General features: G+C 38.1%; 1 protein-coding gene across 1 annotated transcript in view; it reads left to right on the top strand.

Annotated features, from left to right (window-relative positions):
- LOC150105436 (uncharacterized) overlaps window positions 1-27,406 on the top strand; it is a 199,337-nt gene that overhangs the window by 160,717 nt on the left and 11,214 nt on the right. The window contains exon 13 of the mRNA XM_090393960.1: window positions 13,471-13,734. Coding sequence (XP_090250086.1) covers window positions 13,471-13,734 — 264 coding nt within the window. The remainder of the gene's footprint in view (window positions 1-13,470; window positions 13,735-27,406) is intronic.

The raw sequence follows: 27,406 nt of genomic DNA, 5'->3' as shown, positions 1-27,406 counted from the left end.
AAAGACCAACCTCTCCCCCCCCCCCCCAAGACCTACCTGCTGTATACCAGGTCCCTTGCAGCTGTAAGCTGTCCTACTTTGGCGAAACAGGCAGGACAGCCAATATCAAAATTTTAGAACACAAGGACTACATCCAGTTTCACCAGTACAGCCACTCTGGTCTTGCTGACCATGCGCTGGATACCTGCCATAGAATACGGTAGAAGAAAGCTACGATAGTACACCGTAGTAAATACAAGTATGAAAGACTTTTCATGGAATCAGCTTCAGCCCTAAAAAACAATCCAAACCTGAACAAATTTGGCTGCATGAGACTGCCTCAAATTTGGGAAACCTACATCAGAAGACCTTTAGCCCATTCGCCCAAGAATACCAACAATGCCCGCTAGGGGGCACCATCAGGACTTTAGGGGAAATAATAGCTTCCAGCTTCTTCCTTATTTACTGTTTTGTTGTGCCTGCATGCACGTGTCTTGTTCTTAAGTTTCTTGAAAATGGCAACGTGACGTTGCCAAAATATTGAAGTATATTAAAATTTATTTTAATGTATATCCTAGTGACATTGTAATTTCCTTAAATTACTTAATAAAAAAAAAAATCTACAACACTTAAGTACAGAACCCTATGATGATTCTCGTAGACAGGCTTATACGTTGGTTATGCATTTCTAAATCACTTAGGGAATTGAACAACATAGATCCGAATATAAATTAAATTATCCGAGGCACCTCGGAAAAAATTACCAAAATTTTAAAAAAACATGACCTCACCTTCTGTTACAGGCCTTACAGAAAATTGGCATCCCTTATCCGCTCCACCAAAGACCAACCACTTCCCCTAGACCTACCTGGTGTATATCAGGTCCTTTGCAGTTGTAAACTGTCGTACTTTGGCCAAACAGGCAGGACAGCGAATATCAGAATTTCTGAACACAAGGACTACATCCGGTTTCACAAGTACAGCCATTCTGGTCTTGCAGACCATGCTCTGGATACTTGCCACAGAATACGGTGGAAGAAAGCTACAGTAATACACCTTAGCAAATACAAATTCGAAAGAGTATTTATGGAATCAGCCTCAACCCTAAAAAACTCCCCAAACCTCAACAAATTTGGTTGTATGCGACTGCCTCAAATTTGGGAGGCATACATCAGCAGACCTTCAGCCCAACGGCCAAGAACACCTACTTAGCCCGCTAGAGGGCACCATTCAGGACTTCTAGGAGAATGATAGCTTCATACCTTCATTCTCAGTTACTGTGTTTAGTGCCTGCGTGCACATGCCTTTTTGTAAGTTCCTTTTGAATATGGCAACGTGACGTTGCCGAAATATTGGAAATATTTATTAAAGTATAATTTAATTTATATTCGGATCTACGTTGTTCAATTCCCTAAGTGATTTAGAAAAGATCCTTATGATATTCCCATGATTTCTCAGCTATTTGTCTTAAAGTGAAAATCTGATCTTGACAATCTCTATTTGGCCTAAACCCAGCTTGTTCTTCAAGTGTCTCTTACAAAATCTCTCTCAAACTCTTTTCAAGTATGCTTGCATAAATCTTATCTGGAACACTTAGAGAGAAATTTGCCTGTAATTCTCACTTTAAGTTTTATTTCCCCCCCCCCCCCCCCCTTTTTTTTTTTTTTTTTTTTTTTTTTTTTTTTTTTTTTTTTTTTTTTTTTTTTTTATAGAGAGAACTCTCTATGAGAGGTCTACTCCAGTCATTATTGGAATTCCACCTTCTGACCAAGCCCTCTTGACTTCAGATTCTTTTGTCTGCAAAATAGCTAATCTATATTCTGAGAAATACTTAAGCATTTCTGGAATATCATCTACTCCAGCTGCATTTCCACATTTCTAGTGTTTGATGGCTTTTTCTATCCCAAGTATTGATATGTACTCCTCTTTGCATTCCTCTTGAAAATTTTCTAGTATTAATATCGATATTCATGGCTATTTTCTAGTGTGCATCTGTCACTGCTTGGTTCTTTTAAGAGTCCTTCAAAGTAATTATTCTAGAAATCTAGGATAACCTTATCTTCAGTTTTCATGTCACTTTTATCATCTTTGATTCCTTTTACAGTACTCTTGACTCCATTTCTAAGCTTCTTCAACAGTCTCCAGAACATTTTGCTACCTTCCTGATATTTATTTTCTATATTCTCACCAGAGGTTTCCAATAACTCTCGTTTAAGTACTTTGACACACAGCTTCTCTCTCACAGTTTTCTCTATAATTTTTAGGGCATGTGTTGACTTATTTGCTAGGAACTTTTGGTATGCTTTCTTCTTTTTCAGGACTCCTTTTTAACTTCTTTTGTCCACAATGGTATTCTTATTTTTCTTTCTTTGCAGACAACTTCTCCACATACCCCCCCCCCCCCTAGCTGAATCAATGTCTTCTTCAGAGTTTGGGGGGGGGGGGTGGGGGGGGGGGGGGGTGGGGGGGGGGGGGGGTGGGGGGGGGGGGGGGTGGGGGGGGGGGGGGGTGGGGGGGGGGGGGGGTGGGGGGGGGGGGGGGTGGGGGGGGGGGGGGGTGGGGGGGGGGGGGGGTGGGGGGGGGGGGGGGTGGGGGGGGGGGGGGGTGGGGGGGGGGGGGGGTGGGGGGGGGGGGGGGTGGGGGGGGGGGGGGGTGGGGGGGGGGGGGGGTGGGGGGGGGGGGGGGTGGGGGGGGGGGGGGGTGGGGGGGGGGGGGGGTGGGGGGGGGGGGGGGTGGGGGGGGGGGGGGGTGGGGGGGGGGGGGGGTGGGGGGGGGGGGGGGTGGGGGGGGGGGGGGGTGGGGGGGGGGGGGGGTGGGGGGGGGGGGGGGTGGGGGGGGGGGGGGGTGGGGGGGGGGGGGGGTGGGGGGGGGGGGGGGTGGGGGGGGGGGGGGGTGGGGGGGGGGGGGGGTGGGGGGGGGGGGGGGTGGGGGGAATTATTAAGAATTTAAATAAAAGTTGCTTTTAATAAATATCTATTCATTGTATAAATAAAATAAATAATTTTTTGGGGATATTTACTTTTGCATCCATTATTGAGAATTTAAATAAAAATTTCTTGATAGTTTAGCAGTAACAATATTATTAATTAGTAATAATAACAAGAATAAAAGCAGAATATTTTATTGAAAAGGTATGATTATGTTTCTTTTGGGATAAGAAGAAATACACCAATTTTAGAATATATGCCTGGAGGGAAGGCAAACCTGCAAAGCAGGAAACAAAAGTTATGCAACCAGTGGAACGTGTCCGGCATTGGTCCTTTGATAATTTGGTCACTATAAAATAGAACATCATTGTTACTGAAAGAAGTCTATCTATAAGAAAGAATGTTTTTCTCATGTTACCCTAAATAGAATCTAGCTTTGATGTAGTTTCTAAATAAATAATTAATTTGTAAATTTTTTTTTTTTCACTAGAGGTCATGCTAGTAGAATAACCAGTGATCAAATTATTGTTTCTCTAGCTTACTGTGTGTGTAATGTGACTCAGATTGTCCTTGTATATGTGTATATACTCCAGATGATGATCTTAATATGAAGATTGAAACATTGAGAAATTAAGAGTTATTTATAACATGGTTGTAAAGTCCATAATTTCTAAAACTTTACATATCAAATTTCATTTCAGCATTTCAGTTATCTTTTAAGTTGTATTTGCAATCTTTGCCACATTGTCCCTGAACTTCAACTTCCTATCTAGTAAACACTCCAAGATCTGTAGCCTGATCCCACCAATATACTACGACTTTTGATATCTAATCATGCCAAAGTGAATGACTTTACATTTACGGACATCCATTTTCCCGTGCCCACAATTTCTGCCTATTCAAATCATTCTGCAAGTAGTGCATATCAGCAGCATTCCTGACTACCCCTACCTATCTTTGCATCATCATCATCATCAGCAAATAGCTGTTTGTCGCCTGTGAAATCCTTCCCAGTGCAATTAATATACAGATTGAATAATAGTGGACCAAGGACAGATCCTTGTGGTACACCACTGGTTATTTATTTTTTTTTTATTTATTCTTGTACTGGTTATGGGTAGTACTACCCTTACATCACGTCCAGACTTGATATAGACCTAAACCTTTACAAGTGTTTTACCCTATGACTATTCTAGTTATCATTGTAGTCATTCTCTGGTGGCAATGCCATGCCACCAGTGTGCTCTGTAGGGCCCTCAAGGAAAGAACTTTTATATCCTTCTGCATAAGCCCAAGCTGTTTTAAGTTCTTATAGCTATCTGCCCTCCACACACCATGTAAAGAGATGGCGGCGCTGGTAAACCTCGGAGTTTCCCCATGCTCCTCCTGTATCTTACTAACTAGATCTTGGTTATTTTTATAGTAGTTCACTTTATTGTTATGTCTATAGGCTAGTGGGTGCCCGTTCCCACCACCTGGGCATCAACTACCCAAAAACGTCACTATCTCTTTTAATCACTAAGTCTGGCTTACGCAAACCCGCAGAGGTCCTATAATGTGGTTCCACTGCAGTCTCCCTCTTAAAGCGGTTGTTTAGAATGGAGACCACGGTGTCATGCCTCTGCACGTGGACCCCATGGGCATGGCAGCTACACTGGGCTATATGAGACAATGTCTCACTGTAGTGGCAGCCAGCCCTACAGTTTGAGTCATCACTACCCCCATCGAGCTGTGTGGGCTCGAGTAGGCAGGGCATTGATCCTCGTCCTGATAAGGTCAATATACTCAAACCCAGGGAGGAGTCTGGTGCCATGTCTTACCCAATCATGCTGGGGAGGCACCAGATATGACTCTTTTAAAGGAGCACCATCTACAGAACAGTGCAACAGAGATGCCCACCTCTTGTGTTCTGCAGGTGCTGACTCAATTAAGGTACCCTGATAGTAGGACCAGCCTTTAGCTCGCCCAAAGTCTTCTTTTATTAATGGGCTGTAGAAACCCTCTCTGCAGATATGGGAAGAAGATAATTCTAACTTCGTGATTCTTGACAGCCGCAGGCATGGGATCAGCCATCTAAGTGATGGAACCCCAAGCCCACCATCCTTTACCCTCGTGTGGAAATATACAGTAGGGGGTGTCAGGTGGCAGTCGGAGAAATGATCTCATGGCTGAACAGATAGCCCTGTCCATTTGGAACAGCACTGAGATATATGTCCTACCAAGCACTAACTTGTGGTAAAAGTGAGGTAGGAGATAGTGGGAAAGGAGAAACAGTTTTTGCTGGTGCTTAAGAGGAGCTTTCCTCAAAGAAGCGATCCCAGCTTCTAGGATAGAAGACCTTCCCTTTGGGGTGAACATGATACCGAGGTATCTCCACTCTTTCAGGATGGTCAAAGCATGCAATGGCCTCCCGTGTGCAGGTGACAAGAGCTAAAGAGCAGGATTTCTCTACATTAATAGAAAGGCCTCGAATAGAGAAGAAGTCAACTGCTCGGTCAAGGAGTTCCTGCAAGCCTATCTTAGTAGATGCTACGAGAATAAGATCATCCGCAAAGGCCATAGCATTAAAGGAAGAAGCGCCTAGAGAGTAGCCTATATGGATAGGAAGAGTGAAGAAACTTATCTATGACGCAGTTAAAGAAAAGGAGAGATAGAGGATCACCCTGGCGAATACCCCGCACTGCGGGAATAGAAGTTGCACGGGACCCTGTAGTGATAGTGATGAAGCTACCCAAGTATAGCTCCATAACATAGGAAAGAAAGGGTTCTGGACATTCAGCAATAGACAGTGCTCAAAGGAGAGCAGGAAGGGAGACACTATCATAAACCTTTTGGAGATCCAGTGACACCATATATAGAGGCTTAAAGCGGCATCGGGAATCAGTGAAGAGAAGAAAGAAGATATATATTGTCCGCACAGCTGTCTGAAGGAACAAAAGCTCTCTGTCTATAATCATGCTGTATATGTTGCTGAAGTCGTTTAACTAAGATTTTATGATAGAGTCTAAGTATCATGGGAGATGGTAATAGGTCTAAAGTCTGATGCACAGCTTGAAGTTTCTTTCTTCGGAATGAAGATAGTTCTTGAAGCATGTAGGTATGGTGGTATTGCTTTACTGGAAAGGAGAATGTCCACTAATTCTTGAAGAGTCTTCAACGGCACCATCCGAAGCCTAGATGCAGGGAAGTCATCAATTGCCTTCCCAGTGCAATTAATATACAGATTGAATAAAAGTGGACCAAGGACTGTTCCTTGTGGTGCACCACTGGTTACCTTAAATCATGTAGATTCGCATCTCCTGTATACCACTCTTTATGTCAGTCAGCCATGCTAATATATTTTAATCCAAACCCATATTGTCCAATTTATGCAATGACCTTTCATGCTATATTCTGTCAAAAACTTTAGCAAAATCCAAAAGTATAATTGTGTATCCATTCCCCTTGTCTAGCTCAGTGGTAACATTATTATAGAATGTGAGCAAGTTGCTAAAACATGACCTTCCCTTAATAAACCCATGTTATTCATTGCAAAGTAGACATTCTATGTCAAACCATTTCTGCATGTGAGACCTAACCAACTTTTCCAAAATCTTCACCACCATTCCTGAGATACTGATTGTTCGATAGTTGGATACATTCATCTTTGTACTACCCTCGTGTAATGGGATTACCATACATTCTTTCCACTCCTGTAGAATTTTGCCTGTTCTGAGACTCAAATTATATAGTCTGGTTAAAGGAATAGCCAATTCAGCTGAACACACTTTTAGAAACCCCACTAATATCCCCTCAGTCCCTATTCATCATCATCACGAACCATGGGCTCACTGCCCGTTGATGTCTGATGCCTGCTTCACTATCTTCTTCCACCTTTCTTTGTCCAGTGCACAGTGTCACAGTTTTTGTACACCCATTCCACACCAGTCTTTTATATCGTCTAACCATTCTCTGTATGGTCTATCTCTTCTGTTTAGACCATCCAAAATACCAAACATAAATGTCTATCTTCCACTCCTCACTAATTCTACAGATGTGTTCAAATAAATGCAGCTTCCATTTTATAATCTTCTGCATTAGATTCTGTTTTGGTTATATCTTCTGATAGAACTCTTCATTGGTGATTTTCTGTACCCATCCTATTCTCAGAATCTTCCTGTAACAAGTTCTTTCAAATGCCAAAATTCTTTTTCTTGATCCCTTATTTATTACCCACATTTCTGATCCATACAGTACACTGCTGAAGATGCATGTTTCCAGTACTCTTAGTTTTGTTTGCAAGCTGATCACTTTACTTTTCCAGATGTTATCCGTGGCCTTCAGATTTGTTCTTCCCTTTGCAATCCTGATCTTTATTTCTTTTTTACTGTCCAAGTCATAAGTCAGTTTACTTCCCAAATATGTGAATTGTTCTACATTTTCTATATCAGTTCCATCCACTTGTATCTTTTGTTTCATGTTCTTCTCACCAAATACCTAATGGTGTTTGGTGAGAAGAACATGAAACAAAAAGAAGAACCCTTCCTCATTTAACAGTTTCAGTGTTTTTTGTAGTTCTTTCTCTTTTGTCTTCTTCAATAATAACAATGTCATCTGCAAATCTCAGATTGTTAATTCTCATTCCGTGTACAAATATTCCTTTGGCATCTTTCTTCAGTTTGTCCATTGCTCTTTCTAAATGTGCGATGAAAATGCTTGGTAATATTGGGTCTCCCTGTCTAGTACCTCTGCTTGTTTTAAACCATTTCCCCAAATTATCACCTATTCTAACTGCTGCAACTGCATTCTGATAAACATCTTTTAATATAGCTATTAGGTTTTTATCAATTCCATAGGATTCCAGAACTGCTAATGTCACTTTCTGGTCATGTCAAATACAGTATTGCTGCAACACTCTTCACTGTGAATTGTTTAACTACCTCCTTGTTTCTCTTTTTTTCTTCCTATTCTTGTTCTTCCTCTTCTGCAACACATTATGCCTCCAGTTCGACCAATTCTTTGTTTGTCAACTCTTCAGGGGCACTTCCTATGAGTTGAACTATGTCATCATCATTCACTTCAAGATTCTGGTTGTTTGCTAGGTCCACTGTTTCTTCACTCAATTTACAAAGGTCTTCATTTTTTTTCCAAAACTTACAAAATCGTGTGCAAAGACATTAAACTGCAAAATTGCAGTTTAATGTCTTTTTCCATATGCCACTCATACATTGAGAGATCACTTCGTCCCAAACTACAACAATATTTTTAATAGCATGATAAATATTGAATGCTTTCCAGAATTGTATGAGAGCCTGGTCGTTTCCTTCATTAGTAGAAATGGCTTGTGAAAAAGTTCTCTGTAGATAATAATAAGCTTTAAACGCTACTAGAACTCCTTGATTCATCGGTTGGATCAATGAAGTAGTATTTAGAAGGAGAAACATGAACTTGGTGAAGATCACCAATATAAGACAGATGAGTTTGAGCATTATCTAGAATTAATAAAATTTTAAATTCTACATTTTCTTTCACACAATAGCTTTCCATTTCACTCGCATTACAGTTGATTAAGGCATCCACAAACAATTTTTGAGTCATACATGACTTATTGTATCTCTGCTAATGAACTGGAAGAGTATGCTTCCTAATGTTTTTGAAGGCTCGTGGATTCTCGTTGGGCAATATACAAATGTTTTCAGTTTATATCCAGCCACATTATCCCCCTAACAGAATCATAACATGGTCTTTAAAGAGCTTTGAAACTAGGCATAGATTTTGCTTTTTGTAGATGAATTGTCTGCTAGGGCATTTTTTTCTGAAACAAGGAGGTCTCATCCATATTAAATATTTGCTGTGGCAAATAATTATCCTCCATAATAATTTTATCCAATTTCTCCACAAATTCCTTGGCAGCTTTCTCATCGGAACTTGCAGATTCACCATACATTTTCACACTATACAGCGCAAAATGTTGCTTGAATCTCATGATCCAAACAGAAGAAGCGTTGAATTCGTAGTCGTAATTGGGTCCTGCTTTCTCCTTCAACATGTTGAAGAGATTAGTGCCTTAGCGGTTATGGTCATAGTGCTAAGAGGTATGCACTTGGTTCAGGTCCTCTATGCATGATGGAAGTAGCCTTTCCAATCACTGATAGGATCTTGTCATAGCTTTGCCACTATCATTAAACTTGCTACTTCATTTCAAGATCAAATACTCGCCTCCTTTTCTGATTCTTCACTAGGTTTTTTAATTGGGCTTGTAGGGGCAATGTTGCACCAAATATCACGAAATATTTAATGATAAATACACAAATAACACATTTTTCAAACACAAAATCAACAGAGGAATTGTTGACGCCAAGTGCAAACTGCCGAGGGAGGTTGCTGCTGAATGCGCTGTTGCCACTGCATTGTTGCTAAATAAAAACCTTTTTACTTTACTCTCGCTTGTGTCTTGTTCGAAAGTATAGTCGAAGCTATTATTTATTCTATTATGGGATCACGGAGTATCTTCGAAAGGACGTAAGTCGAGGAATGATTGCAGTTATTTATAACATGGTTATAAAGTCCATAATTTCTAAAATTAATAACTTTTCCTGATGTCACCCCTCCCCTCCTCCTCCAACCAAACCATCACTAACATCGGTGATAACCTCTCTGAATTCTGGATGCTATGCGACCATTGTGTCATATACCCGATCATTTTGGTTGTTAAATGATTCTTCATTTGTGAAGAGGATATCTCTGTCTGTTTGCATATTGCCAGAGAAGTGCCTTTGGTTTTATCACCCTCTGCTGCATAAGTTAGGAAGTTTCAGTAGAACAATAATAGGCTCTCATCCTCAGGTCATCAGTTCATACAAGTGACATAATTCTCTCATGGCATCACTTTTTGCATTCTCACAGGATTATGGCAAAGGCATGCTTTCACATCCCTCAAAAGCTGTTGTATCTTAAAGCAGCATGCTGGACCCATTCTTTGGCGGTCAGATATGTCTTCTGTATCATTATAATGGTTAATTTTTCAATACAGAAACATCCTATTGATGCTGAGTGTTTTTAGCATGTTGAAAATAACAGGTTGCTGCATTCCTACCTTGTGAAGGGCTATTATACTTACACGTTCTCACAATCTTCCCACTGCAAGTTAACCCGTACAGCTAGACAACTTTCTCTCTTCTGATAAACATGCAAATGTTGGCTGTGCACAGTGCTACTAATGAAACTGGGGCAGTAGGGGAGTGAAAGTTTTAATAGTATTTATGGCAGGACAACATTCAACATGTGGCCAAATCTTAGCCTTATAAAGAGGGATAATAACCTCCCTCTCTTTGTCAGTGTGTTATTCATCATCCAAGTATTCTTATGACCTATTTTGTCAACTCTTGCAATATGTCCTCTGAATTTCTATCCACCATCATCCACAGATCCCTATCCTCATTAATCTCCTGTAATCTACCATAAGCATGATACAACTCTTTCATACATTAAACTGACAAAATATGACCTATTTTGCACTTTGTCCACACTGCCAATTAAATCATCCTGCAAGATATCTGTATCACCTATTGCCTTTCCCAGTTTTGCATCATCTGCAAACAACAGAACGCCCCCCCCCCCTCAAATCTTCCACTATATCATTAATGTACAAATTTAAGAATAGTAGTCCTAGTACAGAGCCCTGGGGTACTCCACTAGTTGCTCTCAGTATTGTATATTATTTTGACACCTCCAGGGAGTCCAAAGACTCATCGAGGGAGAGTGTGCCGACAGCATCGAACGATTGGACCCCTTCCAACTACTAACCGCGCTCAAACTTACTTAACTGAGCTATTAGTAGCAGAGGCTCTACCAATCAACTAACCTGCATCGACTAATAACTTCATTAGCCTCTATATACAAGTATCTCAGACGTGAATTTATTTCACACGCAAAACACTGTTTTGCTTCCTTGGAAAAAGGATTAAAATCAAGTGTAAAATTTCTTGGTATCTTTAACGTGTGTGTGTATACACACACACGGTAAAGATTATACACACACATTTGCAGGGTGATCACTTAGCAAATGAACCATTTTTTCTGCTTCTGTCACTTTCCTAGAATCAGCACTGAGTAAAATTATCTTTCCTTAATCATTCTTTCTCTTATTTGCTACTTAGCAAAAAAGCACTTTTGGATTACTTTGGCCTACTTAGCTAATTTTCTCCCAAACTCTGATTTAGCCTTCCTTACCATACTTGTTATCCTTATTGCTTATGAGTATGTTGATCACCTATTTGTTTACATTCCTTCCACAGTGCTTTCTTTTTTTGCAGCTCCTGCTTTATATTACTGCTATTCTCTTAATCCCCACTCAGTTTATCCATTGCTTCATTATCCATTTCTTAATCCCCGCTCAGTTTATCCATTGCTGCAGCAGTCTGATACCACCTGGCAATTCTGAACACTTCCCATGCACTAATGACATTTATTTCATGTAGCTTATGCCATGGTACTACTCCATGTTGCTTGCAAAGTTTGTCATTAATCACCAGCTTTGTAGTTCCCACATAAACCTTTCTTGACTGAAAATTCCACGTTGAGCAACCTCCCAGGAAAAAACTGCATAGAGCCTTTCGCCGATTGGAGGTAGACTTGCTACTGTAGTTATAGATAGATCTTCTGATGCTATTACCAGATCCAACACTCTCAAACCACTGGTCCCCCTTCATCATGTGCTGTTTCAAGTTATTATCCCATAGTAATTATATAAACTCCATTTCCATTTTGCTCTGTGCTCTTTTCTTCTTCCAATCTATATCCCCTTCATTGAAGTCTCACGTGATAATTGCTTGGAATGCATTCATTGTGATAATTGCTTGGAATGCATTCATTGTGCTAATCTGCTGGTGCAAGTCATCCACATCTTCTTTTGGACCACCAGGTCTTTAGCAGGAATCAACAATATTTGTCCTGTTGGTCTCTATCTCACACCAGACGGCCTCAAATGCACTCTTCCCTTAGATCTACAATGTTCCTTAACTTCTAGTTTTGTTGGTTGGCTGCACATCAATTTGTGCAGTAACATGTTTTCTTGGGTATGGAGTCAAAGAATCGTTACAGGAAAAACCTAATCCAACCATTCTCTAATAAAAATAACTGTGTAGGATATATAAAAACATATTTTGGACAAACTGGACGCTCTCTAGAAAAAAAGAATCCAAGAACATCAATCCTCCATTCATCACAACAAACTCGAAAAATCTGGATTGGCTCAGCATGGGATAGAAACTAACCACAACATCCTTTGGTCAAAAACTCGCCTCTTACATAGATCCCGCTATAAATTTGAACGTTTATTCAAAGAAAGTGTAGAGGCCTTACTCCATCGTCCTAACCTGAATTGGATTGACTGTATATCTGTATCAAAAATCTGGGAAAGTTTAATCAGGATAACTCATTAATTCATATTAATTTTATGTTATTTAAAATTATTGAAATTATTAATTAATATCTTTAATTCAATCATGTCTCTGTTTAAAAATATTTCTCTTTAATACTTAGTGATATAACATCACGCGGCTTGGTCTATTTATAAATGATCTGTTGTTAGTATTCCACCTTGTATTTTTAAAACTGCTCTTGTATTGCCACTGAAGATGGTCCAATTTTCAGACTGAAATATTTGGCTAATTAAATATCTTTCTTGTGTGTACGTGCTCATATTATATAAAAACATATAGTAAGAACATGCGTACACAGTAAAAAATGTTTCATAATGGAATTGCTTCCAAAATGGAGTGAATTTTGCCCCCAAGATGAGTACTTCAAGCAGGAATAATATCTGGCTCTGTCAACACCCATTCAAACAAATTGGATACAATAAAATTATAAGGGCTCTTCAGCTATGTGAGTAAGCTGGTCTCATATAGAAGTAGCAAGGTGTTTCTTCATAGAAATTGAGATTTTCCCTCCTATAATGCATGCAATTAACAGACCATACACTGGCCTCATAGCCTTAGATGCATCAGCCATAACACCAGAGAACAAGAAGTGTTTCCCTGTTATTGTGGTATCCAGTATTTTGGAAAGATACTGTAGAATAGACTGCTTTAGAGTGTTATGGTAGAATATGAACAACCAAAAATGTGGATTAACACAGCATGCCTTGGATAAAGAACACTTCATTAGATAAAAGGAAGTCAAATTATTGCACAAATCTTACTTCTAATCACAGATGTACTAGACCTGATAGTATGATTCTGCTTAAATTTTGGTGTGCTACCTTATTTTCTATCAAGAGTAATTCAAGAAATTCCTAAGATCATTGCATTTTTTCCCTTGGGCATTTGTCTTTCATGTACCTAGATAATGCTAGCTTGAGAGGATGAGATGTCTTCATGTAAATATTTAATGTACTTAAGTTATTTATTTTATTCTCATTCCACATCGATTTTCCAGAAATCCTTCAGCATGCATTAGGATCTTTAATAAATTATAAGTTCAAATTATTAATGTTATTTTAAGCATAGCTGTAGCCTATTTTTGCAGCTTTTAAACAGCTTTTATTAATTTTGAATGTGAGATTATTTTATTATATTTCTAGCAGATATATCTGATTGCAGTACAAACAGAAATGCCAAACAGGTTGAGGTATTTATGGAAAATACAAGCAATATTGTTATTGAAAATAATGTCTGTGTTCCTACTGAGAGCCCTGAGGCAAGTGATGACCTGAGTACCAAAATTGGCCAAACCAAGAAGCAAAATGATTGTGGGGATAGTACTGATAATAAACTTCTCAAATTAAATCATGATTTAAACAGCAATGAAAACTTAAATACATGTTTACAAGGAACCATGATCATAGGTATGGAGTTTTTGAATTTTTAAATATGTAAAGGAAATAACTCTATCTCATTAAAATTGAATAAAATGCTTAATTAGCTATATAAAATTCCTTCGCGCGCACGCACTAATTCTGCAGTTATCCAACCACAGCAAAAGAGCAATTTACAGGTCAGGTAATTGAAGGGTTCCTTCATGCGAGGCACCTATTTATAGTGGAGCGGACTTCCCAGTAACGGTGATGGTCCTTTTCATTCTTTGTCTATGTTTTTCTTCCTATATTCTTCATTCTACTTCTCGCAAGTCTCTCTCTCTTTTTTTTTTTTTTTTTTTTTTTTAGCTATCCTATCTTCAGACCACCATCACTGGGAACTAATGCAGTGTTTGCCATGCTGGGAAGTCCTGGATGACCCGGTGAGGATTAGTCAGCTAGTGGTCTTGCCTGCAAGGATCAAGGGTGTTGCAGTAAGTCTGCTCCCCCATGGTCTTGGGGGCAGAGCCAAGGCTTGCTGTGGTGCTTGTTGAGTGTCTGGGGCAGCCGTGGTGTTCCAATCCCAAACAGATTCATTGCTTGCCGTTTTAGTGGGCATCCATGTGTGAGTCCATAGTGGGTGGGGAGCTTTGGCACTGAATCTAACTCCTAAGAATGAACATCCTCTTGTTTATCAGAGGGCCTTAACAAGCTGCAATCAGGTACAGAAACCATAGATTCATCAACACAAAAGCAAAATAACAAACAACCCTCCCCCCCATCAAACAGCAACAAATACACCACTATTCCTGATCATGCACTCAACAGGTGGATTTTCATTTGTAAAAATTTTGCACTTCATCCAGCAGGGTTGGCAGAACTAAGGAAACTGCATTCAGGATATATATATATATATATATCCTGGAAAAATCAGGATATATATATACACTTACTGAAGCAGCTACAGTAGCACAATGAGAAAATTTACTCCATGCAACATCTGTTGGCATTATATCTGAGTGTGTGTGTGATCTACTTGGTGTTCACGATGAAGAGACATATTCCGAACTCAAGGACTGATGAGTGGCAGTAATAAGAATAATAGTGATACATAGAAATGGGCTCTAGTTCCCACTAGAATCATCTTTACCTTTAACAAAGGTAAAGATGATTCTAGATGAAACCAAAACCACCAACATCTGTCAAAGCAGGATATCTCAACTATCCCGCTACCCACCTCTACCAGTAAAAAAATACCAGTAGTATTTTTTGTGTGTAAATTTTGTTTGTTTTCTTAGTTCATGATGTTGGCTAATTCACCTTCAATTGAAAAAGCCTGTGCCTGAAACTAGTATTAACACATTCACGTTGGGGCGATATTAGCTCTCTTGCCACAAGCTTAACCATATATCAGAGAAGCTGTCACTTTTCGTAGACAGTTTCTCTGATAGTTTGATTGTAACTAATCCTGCATTGCAGGGGGGGGGCAGTGAAAGGAATGTTCTTTTCAGAATATATTAAAAAAACAAAGAGTGATATATTTGATTATTAGTTACTATACTTCATATTCTAAAAGATATAAAAAAATAGCAAATATAAGGAAGAAAAAGAATAGGAGTGAATAAAAATACTTTCAGTATTGTAAAATGGATTATGAATAATTTACATATGTGATTATATCTGTACTCAAATTAGTTTCTGGGGATGGATTGAAGAATATATGATCCTATAGACTCTAGACTTTCCTATTTACATTTATGATGAGGCATTAAAAAAAAACAAAAACTTTTGAATAGATGGAAAGGGATTTGTTTGCAAAATGTAAATCACTAACCAATAAGAAACAGTGACTGTATAAATTATTAGTTCAGTAAATAGCTATGGGGAAGGGGGAATTATCCTATGATGCCCTGGTAATGTTGATCAGATGATTTGTATGGGTGTGGCAAGAATACATGTGGATTGATGGAAGAGCACATCATCTTTTATAATTTATTGTGCTTGTTATATATATATATATATATATATATATATATAAATATTGATATAGTTTAAATGACTATAACACCGAGAATAAAAAAGAATAAGGTTTAATCGTGAGACACTACTAGTTTTGTTGAAAAAATCAACTTCTTCAGGTGTCAAATACAAAGAATTATATAAAAAATAACAGAAACATTATAAAATAACAACAACAGATCTAATATAAAAAACTGTAGTACAGTTTAAAAAGGAAAACGTGCTGAAGTTCTAATTTAAGTTAACTACGTGCATAAGCTATCATGAGCGTGCCATTACTGGACAGTAGAAATGTGAGCATCAGATAAATTGTAGTTGAGGCTGTTTATTCATATGGGTTGAATCAAGGGATATGTCTTTAGATTCAAGTATCCTTCGCTCGAGTTCATAAGTATGTATATTGGACGTTTGAGACCAGTCTATGAGGTGTTGGTGACCTTCGTCGGAGTTTATAGAGAATAGAACATGGCTTGAGAGAGCACTGGCTCAGGTCCTATTGTAGGATATGTCTCTTTTGTGTTCTTCAATACATAAAAGGACAGATTTAGTAGTCTGACTGTAGTATGGTTTACCACATTCACAAATGATCTTGTAAACTCCTGGATACTGAAGAGAGAGATGTTTTGCTTTAGGTCTACTAAGTATGGAGCGAAGTTTAGGAAACGCAGTGAAATATGTTTTAATATTGAACTTCTTAAGAATTTTTGCCAGTTTGGGAGAGAGGAAGCTGATGCATGGCAAAGATATATATGCTCTTGGGGAAGAAGAAGAATCTTCAATAGTAGGTAAACGATGATGAGAGATAAATTTTTCAATGTTCTTAAGAGTGAAGCCATTATTGAGAAAGGTCCTTTTTAGTAAATTAAGTTCATTTTTAATCTCCATTTCATCTGTAGATCTTCATATAGATCTGGCTCGATGTGCCAGGGTTGAAATAATACCAAATTTCTGCAGAGGGTAGTGATGGGAGGAAGCATGAAGGTATCTGTCTATATGTGTGGACTTTCTAAACATTTCTATATATATATATATATATATATATATATATATTTCACTCTATTTTCTGATAAGTCTTTTATTTACTAATTATCAGCATTTTTTTACATGGTAATATAATATATACATAAATAATTTTGTTCCTTATAGAGACATTTTATTTTAAAAGCTCACTATCTATTTTGCTTATGCACAGAAAAAAATTATTTATTGATACTATAACGTGACTTACATTATTACATTATTTTAAAAGTAGTAAATTATTCATATCTTTGAGTCACATTCAACACATGGGAGGCTGCCCATCACAGTTTATACAGTATGTTGTCACCTTCTTAGATTTCAAATCTGCAACTTCTTTCCACCAATTCTTGAAAAATTTTCGATAGCATTCTCTGCAGTGCTTACTGACCTTGCAGGACGGATCTTCCATTTTTCTTAACTGAGGAATGTTTTGCCTTTTCATTGTAATCTCTTTAGATATAGTCTCCCCTATATTTAAAATTTTTTTATGATTATCTCTCTGAATTGGAGAATGAAAATATTTCTTTTAGAACTCAATTTTCTGTGAATATTTCACACATTTGCAAGAGCTCCTCCATGGCGAGTTTTTTATACTTGTCTTTATGAGAGATCGACACCTTACTTAGCAGTATAGAATAATACGTATGCCACAGTAAATAACTTTTTTATTAGGTACATATTTCATCTTATGTATCATAAGACGTCATCAGTACAATTATCAAACAACAATAGGAAATTGAATTCAAAAAATAATAGTGTGCATGCTTAAATTGGAATCCCTTTATGTATACAGTTATGTGTTCATGGATTAAAACTACTGGGCTGAAATTAAAATATAACTGATAAATTATTTAATTCAATATGAGGTTAATTTCTCTTTTTGGAATAGTGAGACAGTCGTTCCAATTAAGATTAGGTCTATGAAGTAAGATTTCAACATTTTTTTTATATAAATGTTCATGTTTATATATGGATCTATGTAGTAGCTTAGCATTTTGTCATTGGTTCCTGTGTTTAGTGTTTTTGATTCCATGTTGTGCAAGGCCAGATTTGTGAGGTTTTGATAAGGCGGATGTGGTCTTGATGTTTGGAGATACTTTTATTTATAGATCTTCCTGTTTGGCCATAGTAAGACAAGTTATGCAAACATGGCACCTCGTATATGCCAGTTAGCATCATTGGTGAGAGTTTGTCTTTTGGAGAAGGTAGCAAGTTGTGAATTGGGTTGATAGGTTTATAGGTGGCAATGCGTTGATCGTTTTTCGTAATTTTTGCCAAACATTCAGAGATGCCTTTGATATATGGTATAGGAGTCCTGTGGACATTGTCTGGGTTGATTTGTAGGAGGAGTGGTTAATTATTTTTTGGGTTATTATTGGATTATATCCATTTCATAAGGTTGTTTCTTTGACCATTTCCAATTCTTGTTTTAGAGATTCTTCAGAAGAAAAAATCTTGTGTGCTCTGGATACTAAAGATTTTATGATGCCATATTTTTGAGATGGATGGTGAGCTGATGTATTATGGATATAACAATCTGAAAAAGATGGTTTTCAGTAGACAGAAGTGGAAATGGATCCATCTCGTTTATGCTCGATGTGTACATCAAGAAAGAAAATACCTTTTGATGATTCTTTTTCTAGTGAACTTGATACAAGGATGCTGGGTGTTGATTTTTTTTTTTTTTGTAGAAATGTTCTGGTTCTGTGTGACTCCAAACTGAAAAGATATCATCAATATAGCATAGCCAAATTGATGGTTTTTGGATCAAGAGCAAAAATTTTATCTTCTAGATATTTGAGAAAGAAGTTGGCTAAGTTGGGTGATAAGTGAGTGCATTGCGGTTCCTTCCTCTTGTTTATATATATTTTTTTTTTATCTTTCCATGTGAAGCAACCTGATGTGATTGCAAATTTGAATAATTCAACTATGTCTGGTGGAAATTTTTGGGTTTACAATTCTGTTGTCTCTTTGTGAGGGATATTAGTGAAGAGAGAGAGTGACAATGTCAAAGCTTTATTCTTGTATGAAATTCTGTGGAATTTTTTATCAAAGAAGCTGAGTGTCAAATGAAGGGGATGGAGAAGGTTCGACAGAAATCTTGAATAATTTATAAGTGGGACTGCCTATAGAATCTGCAGTAGGTCTAAGTGAACAGTTACTTTTATGTGTAATTTTTGTGATCCATATATAATTTAGGAGGTCTTGCATGGTATGTTTTGAGTTTTTGATAGTTTCTATGTTGTCATCCAATAATTTGTTGAGCTGACATTTGGTAGGATCATTATTAATTTACATAATATTCCATTACAAAATAAGCTTGAAACAGATTGTTCTAGCAAGTTCTCATATTTTATACAGACGATCACTAGTCTCGCATCATAATTATCATCAATTTCCTGATATGTATCCCCAAAGGGTGTTCAGGCTAAGACAGCAATATGTGATTAAGTTTACATTGCTATTAATCTCCTATCAACAATTTTCCTCCAAATCAATCTATTACTTGTGAGCACTTCAATATTGTCATGTCTAACATTTCGTGCTTCTAAGGCGCTTCTTACCGAATCAATCCACTAGACCTTGTCTTCTTCTGGGTCTCTTTCCTGCCATCTAAGCATCAAACACCCGTTTTGCTACCCTTTCTTAACCATTCTGTTTAAGTGGCCATATCATCATAGATTAGCTCTGTTGATACATTCTTGAAAGCTAATAATTTCAAGTTCCTTTCTAATATCTTAATTTTTAATATAATTCTGCCATTGATGCTATCGATTCACACCCCTAATTTTTCTCAGAGTCCTCATATCTGTTGTCTCTAGTTGATCAAGTTGTTTATTTCTAATCCATCTCTCAGATCCATAACTCAAAACTGGTTTGAACACTGTCTTGTATACTGCTAGTTTGGTGTTTTGGGTAATTTCTCACTAACCCATATAGAAATTTATTCAACTGGCTATCAACCACATCAGATTTGCTTATGCTGTTGTCTATTTCTAGATTTAACCTGCCATTTTCACTAAAAACTGTGCATTAAATAGCTGAAATATTTTACTTGTTCTATGAGATCTCCATTCAGATTGCAGTTGAAATTTTCAAGCTCCTGCTTATTTTCAGTTTTGTTTTTTATTGTTGATTTTCATGCCAAATTTTTTATAGCTGTTATTGAATGTAGTGAATCCTGGAGACTTGTACTAGATGTGTTTAGGAGTACAACATGTTCTGCATAAAGCAAAGAGCTGAGTTTGACATCTCCAGTTCTAATATCAGGCTTCATGCCACTTTCTCTCATAACTTGAACTTGTCTTACCCTGATTTAACATGAAACCATCTTTGTATTTTCTTCAATTCTAACTGCTGACTGGCAACTTAAATATAGACTATGTATTTGTCTATAAAAAGTTTCCATTCACTGCATATAATTGTAATGTTGTAATTTTTTAAAATTCTTTTCTCTGGGCACGTTGTCATATGCCTTTTCCAGATCTACAAAACTAAGTATAGATCATTGTCATATTCCCACGATTTCTCAACTGTTTGTCTTAAAGTGAATATCTGATCTTGACAACCTCTATTTGTCCTGAACCCAGCTTGTTCTTCTGCCATTAATTTTACCTGGAACACTTAGCAGAAAAATTTGTAATTCTCACATTAAGTTCTATTTCCTTTATTTATAGATGAGTGCTATGAGAGCTCTACTCCAATCATTGGGAATTTGATCTTCTGACCAGGCCCACTGAATTGTGTAGTGTAGCCACTGCAAAACTTTTACATCTTCATGCTTAAGCATTTCTGCTCGAATATCATCTACTCCAGCTGCTTTTCCATACTGCTTCTTACGTGCATTCTCTACTAACTCACAATGATGATCTCTGTAAGTTGTCAACATAGTTACTGATCTTTGTCATTCCATGGCTATTATTTCTCCATATTTGTGTTTCTTCAACATAATTCCTGCCAGAGGTCCAATTCCCGATTGTTCCACAGAGAAATATTCCCTTAGAGAGAAGTTCCTCAGCAATTGCTAAACTTGTATAAAAATTATCTGCAAATAAAATCCTTCCTGTGTTCAAGAGGCCATGAAGCAATTTCAAAGTCATGGCCCTGACGACTCACTGTGTCACCTTTACCTGAATACATGCATATGTTATATGTGTAGCCAGCTGGTAAACAGAGTTTGTGCACTTTGATGCCATATTTATGAGTCTTGCTAGAAATATATTGTTGAAATTATGGAATTCTTTGACCAATAAAAAATGTATTTCTGGAACATGTATTATCCCAATAAGCAATAGGATTCTGATTCATTTCTTCTTTGGATGTGGGTATCCATCTTGGAATTCACTTGTCTTCCTGGAGTCTCACAATCCTGAGTTGTAGATAAGCACTGATCTTCTATCTGTTAGTTTCTGTTACCATAAATTCCATTAGGCCATCAGTTAGAAATGCAGAGTACACTGTAGATGGATTTGCATCAAGCGATAAAAGTAGTTCATCTTCTCTACTCTTGAACCAGTACTGCCACATTACTTACAGGATTTCATTCGTTTGAAACTGAAAATTCAGAAGCCTTACTTTGTGAAATGTTTTTCGTCAAATGAAGAACTGATTTGTAAATACAATACCTGATTGAAATCGTCATCTGAATTATTCACTACATCTTTGAAAATTCAAACTTCATCAAATGCGTTTTTTTTTTTTTATTATTTATTTATTTATTTATTTTTTAATATACAGCAGCTCAAGAAACTCATCACTAGAACATGTGGATTTCCCACATATATATATATTTCTAGTTTGTTGGCTTTCATGAGATACATTCTTATAAAATATAGAAGGATTCATTTTCCGTTAGGAATAGTTAATTTTTACTCCCTATGTGTATACTATCTGATGACTGGAAGCAGCTGTTCCTATATATTGAACAACTCTAGTGCTGTGTGTATGTGGGCAAGAGGAATAGAAGATAGGAGGAATCTGCATTTTGCTTGAACAGTTGAGGGTTATATAATCTATGGGGAAGGCATAGTGTGGCAGATTGTTCCAAAGGGCAGAAGCAGATGGAATGAAAGAGGAGGCAGTGAAGTTGGTTTGGTGAGTTTCAAAATGGACTGTAAAAGGGGTGTTGGTTAGCAGTGGCTCTTGTTTTAATGATTTTGGAGGAATAATAGCGGCCATTTCAGCAGAGCATTGTTCATGAAAGTATCTATAGGCACAAGACAGAAACTGAACATCGGTGAGAGAGGGATTGAAGTGGATTTGTGAGGGAGGGATCATTAATTAGCAGGATTGTCCTCTTATGGACAGAATCAAGCAATCTTAGAGGATTTTGTTGCACCAGGAGCAATATTCCATGGCTGAGCAGATTGGGGCTTTGTATGGAGTTAGCAAGTTTTTGGCAGCTGCAGAAACTATAATTGAAATATGGTTATGCCAGGAAAGATCAGAGGTACAGTTTAGTCAAAAAAGAGAAATCTGATCATGTTTGGATATCTCAGTATTATTTTGAAGGTAAGGAGGAGGGATTGCAAGCTCTTTCTTGTGAGAGATCAGACAGGACTGAATTTTGGTGGCATTGAAGTTTACAAGGTTGTCCTTGCTCCACTGGGATATAGATAGGAAATCTAAGTTCAGGTCATGGTAGATCTTGAGGATTCTAATACTCTAGCACTACAAGGTTTGTCAAATGAAAAGGAGGGATGGAATGTACTGTCATTAGCAAAGCTAAGGATAGGATTGGAAGTCAGAGAGCAGAACATTTATATACAAGTGGAAGAGAGTAGGTTAAAGAACAGAACCCTGAGGTATTCCTTCATTGCTGGGGAAATCTGAGAAGAGGAAACCATCCACCATGACACATAGTGAGCAACCAGTAAGAAAGTTGGCGATCCAGTTGCAGAGTGAGGATTGTGGTTTGCTAAGTAGTCCCCTCTGCCAAAGCCAATCCAATTCTTTTGAACTGAGGGCAACCATGTGAGGTTCTCCAAATTTCTCCATGGCCTGAGTCCAGAGGTGGGTGGTGAAAGCAAGAAGATCAACTGTAGATTGCGAGTGGCAGAATCCATACTGCTGATCACTGATTAATTGATCTGTCTCTAGGTGGTTCAAGAGTGGGTTGTTGATGACCCTCTCCATAATTTTTGAGAGAACAGAAGTGAGAGCAATTGGATGGTAGTTTGTTTGTTGACTTTTGTCACCTTTTTTTGGGATGGGCTGGATATAGACCTGTTTCCATGTTGTAGGGTAGATGCCAGTTGAATAGGATAGATTGAAGAGGTGATACAGGATAGTGTTAGTTCTGGGACACAATTTTTTAACACAATAAGTGGGATACCATCAGGACCAGATGCCTTGTTTGTGTTCAGGTTATAAAGGATTCTTCAGATTTCTTTTTTGTTAGAAGACTATGGGAGAAATGAATAGAGCTGTTCTTTGTGGCATGGAAGGAACTTGCCCAGGTCATCAATGCAGGAATTGGGGAAAAAAAGGGTAATGCCAGTAAGTTGGCCTTGTCTTTTGGTGAGGTGACTACAGTACCATTCAGATAAGAGTGGTGGAAACCTGGGCGAGCAGAAGTTGCACCTAATAGCTTTGGACCAGAAGGAGCAGTTTCCATCTGGGCAAGAGGTGTTTGCAGCATTTGACCCATTCAAAGTCTGACTTTGACTTGGTGATGATTCAGTAGCTGGAGTTTAGGTCTTGAGCCAGTTGTGGTATGCAGACATTTTTTTTTTTTTCTTTTACAGTGTTGGCCCACTTTTTTGAGAACCAAAGCTTGGATGGTCACTGAAAATTTGAAGTGGAATATGGAATGAAAGCTTTCATTCCTGTGAGGTATTGTGGGTTGTTTGATTGGATTTCTGTTGTCTTTTGTTTGGTTGGATTTTTGATATATGTGTGTGTGTGTGTGTGTGTGTGTGTGTGTGTGTATGTGTGTGTGTGTGTGTGTGTGTGTGTGTGTGTTTTAACTGTTTTCTTTGGGCGAATTTTTGAGATTTGCAGTAGAAACGCATTTGTTTTGATTGTGGTTTATTTTGTTCAGTGAGGAAGAGATAAAAAAAAAAAAAAAAGAAGTGGAAACATACCACCCATACAGAGGAGAGTCAGTCTCATATCCATACGTGGCCTCGAAAATTCCCCCTGCAGTCACAGTATTTGGTCTTCTTCCAGTCACAAAGTGGCAAAATACACGGTTGCAGGATTTGTCACTAGCTGATCAAGATGCCTCGAAGTTCGTTACTACCTGGTCTTGTTTACTAACCAGCAGAACCATTTTACTGCTGTACCCTCAAATGGGGGACAATCTTCCCCCCCTCCCCCACACACACACACATTGAGATTGGTGTGTCATTGCAAGTGGGAAGGGTGGTTGTCAGGGGCGGGGGAAAGAAACTGGAACTCTTGCGACCAAACATGTCTGCAGCCACTTCAGGTCTCTAATAAGGTGATGAAAGACATCTACCACCTTGATGGCATTTACCACCTAGGTAAATGCCATCAAGGTAGTAAATGGTTTCGGAGGAAATACCACCTAGTTGACACTTCCTCCCACTAGGGAAGATATATGAGCCAGAGCCTCATTTATGGAAACTAGTTATACCGCTGGAAGATGGGGATGACTTGACTGCGAGAAGCTATATATTGCGCATTGACAGCTCTTTAGTTTGTTTTGAATATTAATTAATGTTGAATGCATCTGACATAGTATCAAATAATATCAAGTTTGGTTTTTGCATGATCTTCCATTTTTTCCAACCGTAACCTAATATCAGAAAAGATTGGTGGCCTTTATTTGATGATCAGTTGTTTGAACATAACACCTGTATCTGATGTCAGAGAGGCCCAAAAATCTACTGTTCTAGTGTCAGTTATTTGTAGTTCTCCTGATTACCAGAATATGAAATTTGTGACTAAATTAGAAAGGTAAGCAAATTAATTTTAACGTCCACTGACATTAATAAGATTTTTTATGTAACTCACTGTTCCATTTCTTTTATTTTCTTGTAATTAATTTGTATTTCATAAGAAACATTTACAAGGCTGGGCTGAAAAGTTCTTGACCTCAACCATAGATGGCAACACTATCAGCAAGATTTTTTTTTTCTAAGTTGTTGGTACATTTGTCATAAGCATCCATGTGAAATTGCAAGTCATTCTATCAAGTGGTTTGTTTTATACAGCTGTCATGTTTTATACATGTGGTTATAAAATTGTTTGTAAAAGAAGGTTTAACGGCAAAAGAAATTCATTCAAAGTCCATAAAAGTTTATGGGCACTCTTCTCCTTTGTTTTCGACAATTAAGAAACGGGCTGCCGAAATGAAATGTGGCTGGACTAGCCTTGAAGATGATCCACGTGAAGGATGTCCAAAAAGTGTAACAACACCAGAAATCATTGATCAAGTGCACGATATGGTATTGGATAACCAGCGAGTCAAAGTGAGTGAATTAGCTGAGACTATAGGCATTTCAAAAGAACGTGTAGGATATATTTTGCATGAGGAATTGCATGTGAAAAAGCTTTGCACAAGATGAGTGCCGTGCTTGCTCCCAGCAGATCAAAAACGCACTCGCATTAAAATCTCTAAACAGTGCTTGGAGCATTTTAACAAGAATAAAACTGATTTTGTGTGTCGATGTATTCACACCAGAATTCAAACAGCAGCCAAAACAGTGGACAGAAGCCAGTTGCTCAGCGACAAAGTCGGTTCCATCAGCAGGAAAGGTCATGGCATCGGTGTTTTTGGGATGCTAAAGGCATTTTGCTTATTAATTATCTTGAACAGGGTAAAACAATAACCGGGGAATATTATTCCAACTTTTTGACCAGACTAGACGAAAAAAATTCGTGAGAGAAGACCTGGTTTGCAGAATCAAAAAATCATCTTTCATCAGGACAATGCACTTGCCTACGAAGATGTTTTGGCAATGGAAAAATTAAAGGATCAGCACTATGAATAGTTGGAACATCCACTCTATTCCCCATATTTGGCTACCTCTCTCATCTATCTCTTCTCCAAGCTAAAACTCTTCCTCGCTGGTCAGCATTTTTCTTCAAATCAAGAGGTGATTGCAGCTGTAGAGGGGTATTTTGTAGATCTTACAGAGAACCACTACAGGGATGGGATAATGGCACTGGAGCATCACTGGAATAGATGTATTAGTCTTAAGGGAGATTATGTTGAAAAATGAAAATAATTGTGTAGCTCAGTGGATGTGGCATTTGCACACCACCGCGCTAGGCCGCACGAAGGAAGTCTTGGTTTCGAGTCTAGTCGGCGACTAGAGGAAATTTTTCTAAGCCTTTTTTCGACCGGTTCCCGAATTAGTCGATCTCTGGCACGGGCAAGCAGGTTTTTCCTCCCGGAAACTCGGGTTTTTCGTCCTGTAAACTCAAGAAAATCGACCGTAGAACCCACATTATTTCAGACATTAAATATATTGTGTTAGGGTTAGAGACCACGAGATGGCGGCACATTTGAGCCGTCTCTCTTCACTGCACACCGCTTAATTAGTGATAGCCTTGGGCCATCTGTCTCTGATTGGGTACCAGTGGAGATTGAACTGCCCACTCAGTCTCCAAAAGTTAGATAGGGCTAAATGGCCTCGCCTACTCCCGTATATACGGGAATAAAAAGGCGTTAGCTGATTTTTTTTTTTTTTTTGATGAAAATAATTTTGAAATTATAAATTCGTTTTTTCATTGTTAGGCCAAGAACTTTTCAGACCACCCTCATATTTAATTATGCACTTGTTTTGGATTAAAATGCTTCATCATGGTCACTCTTCCAGTGAGAGGCTATGGATTTGAATCCCATTATGGCATGGATGTGAATATCTTTTTGATGAATTTTATCATCTTGTCTGAAACCACAACCACTTTTGCTTATTGGGCCTAAAGTTGCTTGGAAAAAAAAAAGTACTATTGTTTGGTCAGTAGTCATTTTTCTGGGTTATTTTACTTTTAACTTGCCAGTGGTGCTGATGTACTGTTGGCTCCCAGCCTCTTATCAGTGGGATCCCTACAAAAAAAATGAAAGGGAAAATAAGTCAGTGACTAGTTGCTAAAAAAGCAGATAAAATTACTTAAGTGCCACCCCCCATATTGAAGTTACTACAAATAAAACACTTACTTCTGTGAAATGTCATGCCATAAAATAAACACTAAACAGAAATGTGCAGTCAATATATGTGTATTTTTTTCATGCCCACCACATTTTGAACTGCTTTTTGTATATTTGTGTATTAGAGAGAGTCTTCAGTTTTATCCTGGTCTCATGGAGTTCAACAAGGTATATCACCATCAGGCTGCAATTCTGACTCACCTCATCATGGTGCACCCAAAGTAAGCTAAAGTGAAAACTGGTTATCAGTCTATCAAGGATCTCTTGGCTATTATCAAGCAGTATTGAGAGATTAAAGAATATCATTGTTTTGAAGACTACCTGACTAAAAGCTTAGATATTCTGTCCAGATTTGCCAGTTAAATACTGAATGTATTAAGCAGGGCAAAATGCAGCTCCCTCTACAGATTTCTTTTTGACAAGGGCATCGATGTACTGTTCTCCAGAAAAACCATGCAAATTCAGAGGAAGAATTCCAAAGAAGGGGCATAGCTGGTTTCTATGTCATTGGAGCAGTATATCCTCACACATACAAAAATAGCTACAGATATATTCGATTTC

This window comes from Typopeltis vanoorti, chromosome 6 (assembly GCF_054136105.1).
Source record: "Typopeltis vanoorti isolate ZY-2024b chromosome 6, IOZ_Tvanoo_1.0, whole genome shotgun sequence".
In the NCBI taxonomy this organism is placed as follows: domain Eukaryota; kingdom Metazoa; phylum Arthropoda; class Arachnida; order Uropygi; family Thelyphonidae; genus Typopeltis; species Typopeltis vanoorti.
This window is presented reverse-complemented; position numbering and strand designations above follow the sequence as displayed.